Raw genomic sequence first — 13416 nt, 5'->3', positions numbered from 1 at the left:
TGAGTGTGATGTACATGGAAGTCCTAGCCAAAAAATGTTGTGAATTGATATGAAGTTAATTCATTTATAAATAACAAAGTAAAGCCAGTTAAAGAAAAAAATAAATAAGAGAATTTCATTAATTTGACCTTGAGTCAAGGTCATATTTAAATTATTTAATATATTTGTTTGGTAGCAAGTCTTGTTTTGTTCAAGTTAAACCTTTTAGAAGGGTTTGTCCAAAATTTTGTTTTGTCAAAATATGAAGGTAATCCCTTTAATCAATTACCAAGTTTGACACTGAATTATAGCAAACATCAGAGAAAATTCAATAATTTTACCTTCAAGTTCAAGTAAAAGAGCTAAGGTTTATTAAAGTTTAATTAATTTAATTAAATTTAAGTTAATGATACATCAAAAGTTTTAATTTCAGCCATCCCGATTCGATTGTTTTTTTCGATTCGATCCACGTGTGATTATATTTTTGTCTTTAGTTGACGATTAGGCTTATTTGTTGTAAAAGTCAGTGGCCCTTGACATAATTTTATTTTATTTTTTAGTTGTATCATTTCATCCCTAACTTATTACGGGGACCCGGCCTTTGATTTGCCCGGCTAAAGACTGCATGTGTATATTTAAAAGGAAATCACATAAAAACAATTTAATTCCTTTTTGATTTCTTCACATATCAGTGAAATTTCCAGTGTCATGTTTAGTTTGACGCTGCGATTTTCCATGAAACTTTATGATACTAGGCGGGGTATTCCGATAACGGAACACTTTTCGGCTTTATAACAATTTTCGAGGGTTTTCGAGTGAAAACGGAAGCGGTAGATGAAATACCGAATTAAACCTTTAAAACGAAAATGTAAAATAAAAAACGAACGAGTACTTTAACCGACTTCCCCGTTCATAGGCTTGCCTAATTTCATATTATTAGTAGTAGTGTTCATGAAAATAAAATGTGGTTTACTTCAAAATTATTTAGAAAGCAATTTTTATTAATCAAACAAACTATCACAATAATATGACTAGTGATCTTTCAAAGCTGACTTTTTCTTAAAATAAAATAAGGCTTTTTCAACACATCAACATCAGTATTCTTTTATCTTTTCATGTGTTGCACCACGGCGTGGTCGATTAAGTTACCGACTTAGGACATGACACGACAGAAAACATATTATACGTTTTGCATTGTTTAGTTCTTTACCTCCGCGAATCCGAAGAGGTCCCAAATATTTTATTTAAGTTTTGTTGCATGATTTTTAAAAATTTTTCTACATTGACATTTTATTTGAGAAAATACAACACGCACTCACTGATTGGATCAACGACTTACATTTACCGTGAATTGTATTTCGCTTGATAAAACGGTGTACTAGTTAGAGAGGGACTTAAACTCGCATTTGTTCCGTGTTTATGTTTGGTTGTGAATCATATCGAAATTCTTATATATGATATCGGAATCGAATCGGCGCCCAATTCAATTAGGAAAAAAACAATTTTTATTCCACTTATAGCAACAATCAGCAAAAAATAACAAGTAAAATTAAGACATTTGATCTTCAAAATTTAAGTCATTAAGAAAAGAAGGTCACAGTCTGGGCTACTTGAAGGTCTTGTCCAAAGGGTTGTTGTGACCAACAATGAAGACAATACACCAAGAACTTTTGATGTAGGTACAAGTTTACGTACGGAAACGCTGGGTAATGCTGACATGACCGTTACAATACCTTTTTTAAAAAAACATGTCAGCTAAAAACAACTGAACTGAGTTTAGCATCATATTCTGCAATTCAACTCCGGTAATTCTCACCTAGGCGTTTTAATGAAAATAGATATTTGGATATAACAACATCTAATTTACGTTGTCATTAAAGAGCAAAACAGAGATAGATCTGTGCATCTGACAGCCAATATTAACGGACAATATTTTTTCTTCTCTCACACTGTGCTAGTGGAGCTTACTTTCAATACATTATCATCTTTATTCTTCACATTATTTATACATTATATGTCGTTAAAGGAAGTTGTTTACTGGTACATTGTTTAATATTGGGGGAAAAGACTTCCATTTCTTAAAAATATATTGAAAATAGACACGCACTTAAAGATTTCTTTCAGCACATATCAATTATAAACGGTAATATTTTAGCCTATAAAGTTTAAACGCGTTTTAAAAACGGCAGATAAAAGTACCGTTGAATTTATTATGGCGTCAAAATAAGGCAGCTAAATTGTTCTTACAAAACATCTGTATTCAATCCACAATGCACTGTAGTTTATATAAAGCAAGTTTTCATAAAATTAATGCTATCTCATGCGAACTACAACTTTCAAAAAGTATGTACTGACCAATTTGCTAAATACCATGATAATAACTATTTTGTTTTGCCATTTTAGCAAGTCAGGTATTATAATTCCATTCATTCATTTATTGTTGTTATTATTATAATTATAATTATTTCTAGATATTTCTAGAGCGTGACACATGAAGATATAGAACCAGCGTATTTTTATATATCATGTGGCCTATAGAACAAATGAAAAAATGGCTGCCCTAAAGAACGACCAGAGCGTTAAAATAAAACACGATACAGTCTCTGCTTGGTTTGAATGAGCTTGTACATGAACGGTAGAAATAAATTCTAGCTACCGTGCACGTCCCCTAGCACCGACTTTACCATTTTTTAGGATACAAACATGAAAAGTTTGCAATTTTGAATGATTACTCAACCGCAGATATATTCATACAGCTGTCATTATGCACAATTCAAAGCGGCACATACTTATCATTATATGACAAGCGGAGTATGTTCCGGAAGTAAAAACAACGAACATTTCACAGTTGAGTTACTGAAAAGGAACAAGGATCTATGTGTAAGAAGGTATATTGTTAAACTTATACATTAACAAACGTACGTACACGTAATTTAGAACAGTACACATTTATACTAATCAATAATATCAGTACGAAAGGAATTCAAATTGCTTCTGTAAAAGGTTGCATTGTACTTCACTTCAGTGTTGAAGCATCTTTATGGTCCATCGGGATTATATATTCCAAATTTTTGAAAATTGAGTAGCACATAAGCCGGTGCTAGGAGGCGTGGGGGAAGTTGCACTTTTTCAGTATCCCTCTTGTACAGACTCAATCAAACCGAGTCTGCATTTTTCATATAATTTTAAGTTATGAAACGCAGAAAGAAATTCATACAATAACATTAGATTTAAATTAATTATATTCATAACTTAAGTTTATGAATCATTTGTTTCACATTGATTAAGACAGTAAGTGTAAAATAATTATTTCCCATTTCATTATACTTACCAGCACTTATCTCCTTAACTGTAAGTGGTATCTGATAAAAAAACTGATGTAGCAAGAGAGGTATATTAATATAACCATTAATACTGAAATATTATAATCCACTTGTTCAGTATCCCTCTTGTACAGACTCAATCAAACCGAGTCTAAATTTTCATGTAATTTTGTTGTGATTAATAAAGCTAGATATCTGATACAAAAACTATTCTTTGAATTTAAAAAAAAGTATGGTAGTTTATTGCCTTAAAAGCGAATGGCGCATGCACAAAATCATTGCTACACGGATAAAACCCTTCTTAAAATAGCAAAATAATGTTTTGCTCTGGAACATCTTATTCTGTTTACGTACACTATTAAAGTGTATTAAAGATCATTAAAGATCCTGTAACTCATTTTATTATGTTCTTTTATCATAAATATAATGCTCAAATGAAGATTTATCAGACCCCAAAAGCATATTTTTTGTAAAGATATTACCGAATTTACATTTCATGTTTTTTTATAAAGTCTTTGTCAAATTTTTCAATTAGAAATGAATGCATATATTTTCATGATTACATATAATGTGGAAAAATGTTTGCATGAATATTTTACATATTCTTTGATGTTTCAAAATTGTTTAAAAAGCATAAGTATATACATATATGAAATTTCACTTAAGTGTGGTAACAACAACATACAGGATCTTTAAGTAACAGAGACATTCAATGTTACATTTTTCGGAATCAACCATATAATAATGCAACCAATATTATTCTACTGTTGATATATTTTTTAAATTTTGCATTAAATATAGATTTATACCCTTTAATGCTTCCGAGGGATCACACTTTATCTAATTTTTATTATGATAAGCTATAATATAGTATGCTGATATATAAATGGTACATTACAAAAACATTTTAACAGAAAATGGTTACCTGGTGAACATGATATGCCAACATCGTCACCATGAACACAATTATGTTCTCCCCAATGACTATGCCGACATTGAATTAAGCTTGTTTCAGTCCCCGTACATTTAACATTATCTAAATGTATCGGTAATGATCCAGCGCCGAAGTATGCGGACGGAATTACCACAGGATTACTCCTGAAAGTATGAAAATTTATCTTCTTACCAAACACATATATAATTCAATTTAATTCAATTATAATTTAATTAGAATTTCAAGAAGTACGATAGCTTATTATTCATTACTAATTTCTTTTTTTTTCAATTAGTATTTGGCGTCTTTGATGCATTTTTAAGATTAAAAACTCGGACTAAACCGATCGAGTCGTATTTATTGTCAACACTGTAGTGAGATATAAATGACCAATAGTACTATTTATTACACTGATAATACAAATTGAGAAAAATTATTATTGTTCTTATTAAAAATGTTGTTATACTATGTTAACTCATGAAAGAAAAGTGTCTTGCTAATTAACGTTTAAAATATCACGATAGAACAATAACTAATTATAAGCATATATACAGCACAATTGTGGATAAATTGGCGGATATTTCTTTCCATAAATCTACAGTATCGTTCCAGATTCCGATAGCCTATGCTTTGATAGTATGTGTGAACATGATCATATACAGTTTCCGATATATTCTTGCTGTCTATATTATATTTTTATTATATATGGGAATGCATGACATTTATAGAAAGAACGCCTGTACCATGGAAATAGTCCTAGTTTTCAAATCGTGGGACTACAGTGTTTAAATACTTGTTATCAAGTTTGAATATTTAGGTCATTACTTATACTCGTTCATAGAGCCTTTCTAAACATTGTTCTGTATCTAGGTTTTATAGAAGATTTTTGGGTTAAAAACATTATGACGTCTTATTATACTTCAAAAAATGTTGGGTGGTTATAGTCATTACTGTTCTTAATACATTGACAAAATGAATGGCTTATAAATATCTTATAATCACAAATAAATTCCTGTAATGCGTATTACCAAAAAGGGTGGAATGCTAACCTAAGATATTGTTCAGCATGAATGGCGTGAATATATAATGTCAAGCAAAATACAGTTTGTATTATTCTACGAATTTCAATTTTGAGACATTTCCCTCACATAACAACAATCTTATGTCAATGTTTGTTAATCATGATCTTTGTTTCATTTCTTATTCATAATTTGATAATATTCAATTCACTTTGACTTTTTTACAAATTAAAATGGGTTATATTACGTAATTTGGTGTTTTCATATTGTTGTTCATGTAACATTATCATAAATCGGTGCGTTTCTTTTTCAAACCTTTTGTTAAAACATAGTTCATCCTTTCATAATGCTTTATATTTAAAATCAATGCGTTGCCCTTTTGATCACAACATTACAACAACATAAGTCATTTTAGTTTAAAGAAAACGAAAAAAACGACTGCTATTGGGAACGGTTATTGAAATTGTGCTCTGCTTTTTGGTGCGTTTAAAAACACAAACACCCCGTCTTTCGTCCCCAATTTCCCCTTTCTTCTTCAAAAAACATAATAAAAATAATAATAATAGATTATGAAACGCAGAAAGAAATTCATACAATAAATTATATTTAAATTAATTATATTCATAACTTAAGTTTATGAATCATTTGTTTCACATTGATTAAGACAGTAAGTGTAAAATAATTATTTCCCATTTCATTATACTTACCAGCACTTATCTCCTTAACTATAAGTGGTATCTGATAAAAAAACTGATGTAGGCAAGAGAGGTATATTTATATAACCATTAATACTGAAATATTATAATCCATGTAACATAACTTCTATTATTTTTCAATAATCTTCCTGAGTGTATAGAAAACAATATTGACATTAGTTTTGCATACATGTTTAAGTCCCTGCAGTTTGTTGATTTATTGAGACATACATTAGATATTATATAGATTGGTAGACTTACAGCGGTGTTTCTTTATATTAAAAAATACTTAAATATGCTTTATCATGAACATTATAATGATTGTCTTTATGCAGTCATTGTCAATTGATTTTCTTAATTTACTTGACTTTATTGGGGAACATAATTTGTTTTTATCACTTTTTGTTATTATTTTAAAATCACTGATTAAAAGTGTTAAATTATAATCAAATCTTTAAAAAAAAGTGTTTCTTATTTCAAAACATCTTCTGTGCTAATATTGGCTGAAGTGAAATACTGGTTTACCAAACGTTCTTATAGTAATATGTTAAAATAAGATAACATTGTTTCATTGGAGTAACTGTATTCATGTCCTTTGAACCAGTAATTATATTATGTTGATTAGTATGTATATTTAAATCCAAATTTTCAGAATAAATGAGTTTAAATAATGCATTTCCTGACTTGTGCTTTCAATTCTGTCATCTTCAATTTGTACTGATAAGTTATCTTCTTGTCATGCTCTGCCAAGCCTCTAATTTAACAAAGAGTATGTTAACACATACACAAAAGTACAATATGCCTGGACATTTCAGAGGTAAAAATAGAACACTACTATTTTTATTAATGTATCTGCAATGTAAACATGCATGAACTATTTGTTTAACTAGATATTGCAATCCACTGTGTGAAATGAAATGTTTGCAAAATGTCAGACAAAAGACACAGAAATCATTACTTTGATTTAATTATACATAACTGCAAATTCACTGTCGGTAATAGCTCCTTTGACACTCAGTATGATATTGAAAATAAGGTTAAAAGGAATTAGTTTTATATACAAATCGATGACAGTTATGATTTTGCTGCATTTTTTTATTAACTAAAACATGACTTGCATTACAAGGATTTTTATCATTATGATGACTGTACTACATAGTCTGTTATAAAAGGATTCCTCATGTTTGGTTGAGTTGTCTCTTATAAGGAAAAATATTATAATCACTTTACAACAAACTGTTTACAATTTAATATAAATACGTTTGAAAACAATGACAAATTGGTTGAACATTATACATTGTTTGAATATTTATCAATTCCTAGACGTTAAGTAAAGTTTTTGTTTTTTAACAAATTATGCCTGATGGAATGAGTAAAATACATATCATTTTTATTTGTTTAGTATCAAGTTAGAACCTCCGACATGTACTGTATAGTTTATATTTTTTAGCTGATGTAAACTAGTAAAGGCTAACACAAAAAAATCATCAAGAATTATGATCATGCTTAAACAGCAAAACATCGATCGTAAATTACGGGATTTATCTCATCTTAAAAATATTCAAGTTAGATCTACATAAAAAAAGTTAAGGGTGTCATAAATGTCAATGATTTAAAATTTAGATTTATTACGTCAAATAAGTTTAAGCTCTTTAATCTGGAATGATTTTCTGACACAATGTTCTATTCGCATGCGCGTCATTGCTATGGTTTAAGTAAACAAATCAGGTAAATATTTTTGTCATACTGCTCACAGCATACGACCAACCCTTTAAAAATGAAAGGTCTTGCGACAAATAATTTCTAAGTCTCAAATATCGCTTTAACCAAGCTGATAGTCGACCACAAGTAAATGACCACTCGGGCAATCTAATAGTTGCATTCAATGCCTGAAAGGCCGACTTTTTTCACGGCATTGTAGCATTTACAGGAAGCACGGCGGCCATTTTGTTTGATCTACGACTGCTTCTTAACGATCGTAGAAAACGCACTATCATATAACAATCGTACGATTAAGGAAATTTGCGACGTTTGATAAGACACCACCACAATCGTACGATAAAAATGGTCGTACTACCGTTGATAAGACGGGTCCTTGTTATTATTAACACGTCAACTGGAGACATAAGCAAGGGGCAGGACGTGAAGTGGTTGCACACTTGGTTCAAGCGAGCGAATGGGTTGCAAACTTGACAAAATGGCGAACACGGCTTGATTTTTCGAAACGGGTGAACGAATTATTGCCAGACAAATGGGTTTCTTTGTTATTTTGAGTTCATTAGTATGTCTATTCCATAATGCAATATATATGCCACACTCGGTTAAAGGTTGCAGCATCCTAGATTCTGTTTTAACGAAGTTATTGAAGATATAAACTGATCATGTAGATATTTTGAAATTTGACATATGACTGTTCTAGTCGTTTTTTCTCCGTATTTATTCGAATTTGTAAGTTTTGAACTGCATTTAACAATATCAAAATATATTTAACTTTAATTTGATACGCACAAATGGATGCCGCAAGAAATCATCCTCACACTGGCTGATGATTATCCATTTTAACATTCACGGTTTGTGTTTTCACAAAAGATGGCGAAGTAAAAACTAAAAAATTGACATATTTTCTGAAAGCCTTATTGTTTGTCTGAATATGGGTTTTTTTAATATATTCTTCATGATATAGTGCGAGTCATATGGTTCGCCCATTATTGAATTCCAGCTTTGTCAATGTACCTAGAACAATTTTACATTGACATATTTTAAAATATCTGCTTCGAACAAGCGGCAACTGTGAAAAGCTAAGTTTTAAGAATCGCCGTCTCTGTTTTCATGCTGGACGTTGTACATGATTGACTTTTATCAACATTATGATACAAATTTATCATATTCTCAGGTTCATACTTGTTTTATCTTAAATCCATATGAGGTAAGTGAAAGACGTTAATTGGATATTTCTTATTATAACATGCATATTTTCATATTCGGAAAAAGGTTGCTAATAATTGTTACTTACTGTGGATAATTCAGGATCCTACAAACAACAGTTGCAGAGCGCTCATTAAATAAATTATGGCAGACTGTTCCCCACCGCTTATTATGCCAAACTTCTAGTCTCCCTTCAAATTGATTTGACCCGTTCACCAATCGAACATCTAGAATAGCATAAAATATATTTTTGTATATCAATTAGGATGATCATAATTTCTACATTTTTCATAAGCATAAAATATGGTAAACAAGATCAACAAGGAAATGCGGCGTTCAATGAACGCAACCCTACACGATCCAGCAACAAGAGGCATTGGCAAGGAGCCAAGGAGGACCCCAATTAAAAACAGGACAGGGCAAGTTCTGTATATCTTCTTGTTAATAACAACACTATTTAAGTGAATTTCGAAAACAATTCCATAAAATGGATATGGAATTTTAAAACAATTGCGGAAGTGTCTTGCTTTTGATCTTAAGTCGGAACATCAGCGCCATTGGTTCTGCATGTAACATTATTGTGGTTTATTCTTGAGCAAAGTATGAAGAAAATAGGGATTAAGGATTTGTAGTTGATAGGAAACTTTTTTTGTTTAAATGTTTCCAATTAAGCCATAGCATAACAAACGGAAATAATAGAATTTACTCTTATCTACTATTATGTTCGGTACCAAATATCTTCCCGTTTGTCCTGACAGTCTGACTGGCCGTCTTACTTACCGACGCAGCAGATTTGTAGAGCTCTTGGGATCGAATATGTTTATAAGCGATCAGTGGGACATAAAAACAAAAAACAAAAACGAAAAACACCGTTTTCGAGTATGCACATCATTTAAGTCAGGCACCGTTAATGTATGCTTACAAGTATAAACAACAATTATCAACTTTGAAGGTGCAAGTATCCGAAGTTATTCTTTTTTCACCTTTAATTAAACCGACTGGCATCAAGAACTAGTAAGTGATATATAAATACATGCATATCGAGTTTTAAAGTCAGGTAACTTTGATGTACCTGCCACTTTCCTTACGCATTTCCTTATTAACATTTAAATATTGTGGAGTAAGGCAATATTTTTATTTTATTAAAATAGTTTACAGAATAATAGAAAAAAACACTTATTCTATACCTAAAAAGGAGATATGATTGGCGACAATAAACACTTACTTTTTATTTTGACTTTTTAATTTGTATTTGTTCAGTCGCTATGATGCAAAACATGGCAACTTTTATGCCCTTGTTTATTCTAACCAAATTATACCTTGTTTTTGATAAAATAGATAAATACAGAATCCCTAAAGAAAGCCCAACACGGCAAAATTGAAAATGTTGCAGGCTCGGTTTGATTGAGCCTGTTCATGGACATATCTAAAAAATACACGCTTTCTTTATATTTAAGATTTCACTTCAGCTGTATTTCACACGATATGTTTAGGAAAGAGCCGCAGATACAGGGAGAGTTATTCGATGGTTTGCTTTGAGATATCCTATAGTATCGTATTATGAGAACACCGTGCATGGTTATTTCATTATATTTTCTGCTTACATGTGTGACAATATAGTGTTGAAAATTAAGGATATCAAGAAATGCAAGGCGAAATCCTTACATAATATGGTCGAAGATAAAAAAATTATACAACATGAATCGACATGTAGCGTATATCAAAAATGTATAGACTATAATAAAATACCATGAAAGTAAGATGATAAACAATCAATGTATATACAAAGACGTACGAAGGAATACTTAAAAGTCAATTTGAAGAAATGCACTCTAACGATAAACTACAAAAAACAGTCTGAAATTTCATACCATTGATACAACATTTAAAATTGAAATTGCTTCCACAAATTCTTCTAAGGATTAAATAAAGCGGTGGTAGGTTCTTTGTTATCTTTTAAAAAAGTTACCTGGTGGACATGATATACCAACAACGTCGTTGTGACTACAATTATGTGTTCCCAAACCCCTATGCGTACATTGAGATAACGTTTTTTCATTTCCTGTACATTTGACATCGTAAAAATGAATTGACAATGTGCCAGCGCCAAAGTGTGCAGACTCGAATACCAGAGCATTATTTCTGGAAAGAAACACATTTTTTATCAAACAAACTCAGATACAATGTATACAATGTATATCTAAATATAAGTCATTTTTTAACGTAATGCAATAATTTATTAAACGTCTTTAACTTGCTTGACGTAAACAAGAACATGAATAATATCCTTTGAATATCATAAGCCGATCAATTACTATTGTTCATTTCATGTCGTAAACCTCACACAAAAAAATGAGTCGCCTCAAACAAAAACATTTGAGAAGTTTGTTGGTATTTCATAGAATTGACTTACGGTGGATAATCCAGCATCTTACAAACAACACTTGCGGACAGTGCATCAAACCCATTGTCGCAAACAGTTCCCCAAGATCCATCGTGCCAAACTTCAAGTCTCCCTTCGTATTGACTTGATCCGTTTACCAAACGAACTAGGAAAATAATTAATATTTCAAAACATCATTAAATAGAGCATAATGATCAGTTTTCCTCTTTTTTCTACAAACATAGTGTGACTTAATTACTTAATTAAAACAATTGAAAACCTTATTTATTAATAAAGTAAAATGTAAACTTATGAGACAAATTATATCAAACAATTTCATAAACTATACCCCATACGAACCTTAAATTTCACAAAAAGATATATAAAACATATGGTGGACAAACACTTCATCTCACAGTTTTTTTACTTAAATTAAAAGCACAAGGACTTGTATTTTGGTTGTAGTTATTTGTTAACTTAAAGTTTCTAGCTTGCAAATGTCGTTATCAGACCGTAGTCATTTAGCTCTTCAATTATCTCATAAAATGTTTAATTGAACGCTAAAGATGGTGGATTCAACCACAAATGAATGTGCAGTGAAAATTAAAAAGAATTATCTGCTTTAAGACAGCATAATTAGCATGTAGTTCATGTTAGAAAGACAAATTATGACGTGACAATAGTGACATAAATTTGTGATGCAGTGCAAAAAGGACTCACGGCCTGAAAACAATTATTTTATTTAACAAAGTTTTGACTTTGTTTACTTATTTTCTTCAAGTTCCAAAATAAACAATATTTTACCTAAATTTTCTACCAAGTTTGAAAAAATGTGCGACCTTTCTGAGACTTTTCAGATGGTGTTATCCTAAGAATACAATTTAATGGCTCTACCGACTGTGCTATCGGCTTTTCACATATCCTCACCCCTCATTAGTAAACAGTTCAATACCGTGTTATTTAAATGGTGGCTAATTTGTGCCATGTCATATTTTTCCGCGCATCACGGAGAAAAAGTATAACAACATGGTGACTGTTGTATATCGTGTTATAGTCATAAGCCATGTGAAGCAAAATGTTGACTGTAGTATTTTTTGCAATTTCGTCTCGTGAAAAAAGTGAAAAAATTTTCGTACACAAAATGTTGACTTTGTCGTATTTCCGTCTGGTGCCCCACAGAGCCAAATTTGACATGGCACAAAACAGCCACCATACAATAATAAATCATGCCATGAAACATAATATTATCAGAGTTTGGTATAACTGCTGGAGATGTATCACAATAGATTATAATTATACCTTGGTTGAATCACAATAAAGTATTGTAATACCCCGGCATTATGTGGCACTTAGGTGATTTTTCCAGTTTTATGGAAAGTTAATTATTTATTTCAACATATGTGCGGTTACCGTAACCGTAAACAAATCAATTGTGTTATAACTTTTAACATGTTAAAGATAAATTACCTGCACATTTGTTGTGTACCACCAGTATATTTTGCTGGTTTTCTGGTTATTTTCCGATCATTCAACATTGTAGGCTTAATCATAGTTTGACAAGATTTCAGTGAACATGTGAAGTATTTGGCAATGTACCATACATTAAATATACATTCCGATCTGATAATTATTGACCAGCCAGCCTGCATATAAAACAAATGGTGCTTGCCAGCCATCTTTCCAGATTTTATCCATTGTTTATGTTGTTTACGGAGGCTTTCCACATGCCTCTTTATATTTCCTTGTGTTTATAAGTAATAACGTGTTTATTCCGTAATGTCTGTTAAATCCATTTATGTCATCCTAAAACTGGATGTTACTGCAGCATTTAAGACAAGTCTGAATATTTAATTCCATTGTTAAAACACTTTAAATCACTAAATTTTTGTTGTAGAAAGTTGTAAACTTTGCACTCGATACGCCATGTTTAACGTTGCATTCTGGGATTAAGTTCACTGCAAATATTGATGACTCATCTTAAACCTGTGTATTAAATCTTAATCGTTGCTATGTTCGTAGTGAGGTAGAGTGAAGTACCATATTAATTGTAAAATTCAATGTTTAAACTTCATGAGTCTTGATTTTTCTTTGGATATTTAGCCATTTTGTCTTGTTAAATTTTTAGCTTTCTACCCGATTTTGGAAGAGTTTTCTCCAG

At 31.0% G+C, this 13416-nt stretch overlaps 1 protein-coding gene across 1 annotated transcript in view; it reads right to left on the bottom strand.

Annotated features, from left to right (window-relative positions):
- LOC132722641 (deleted in malignant brain tumors 1 protein-like) overlaps positions 1 to 13175 on the bottom strand; it is a 54903-nt gene extending 41728 nt beyond the window's left edge. The window contains exons 1-5 of the mRNA XM_060707162.1: positions 12726 to 13175; positions 11289 to 11424; positions 10845 to 11017; positions 8964 to 9102; positions 4228 to 4400 (exon numbers count right to left, since the gene is read on the bottom strand). Coding sequence (XP_060563145.1) covers positions 4228 to 4400; positions 8964 to 9102; positions 10845 to 11017; positions 11289 to 11305 — 502 coding nt within the window. The 5' untranslated portion in view covers positions 11306 to 11424; positions 12726 to 13175. The remainder of the gene's footprint in view (positions 1 to 4227; positions 4401 to 8963; positions 9103 to 10844; positions 11018 to 11288; positions 11425 to 12725) is intronic.
- Positions 13176 to 13416: the final 241 nt, after the last annotated feature.

This window comes from Ruditapes philippinarum, unplaced genomic scaffold, assembly GCF_026571515.1.
Source record: "Ruditapes philippinarum isolate M1 unplaced genomic scaffold, ASM2657151v2 ctg3278_1_1_1_1, whole genome shotgun sequence".
NCBI classification, from domain to species: Eukaryota; Metazoa; Mollusca; class Bivalvia; order Venerida; family Veneridae; genus Ruditapes; species Ruditapes philippinarum.
Note: the sequence above shows the minus strand (reverse complement) of the source record. Positions and strands in the feature narration are given on the sequence as shown.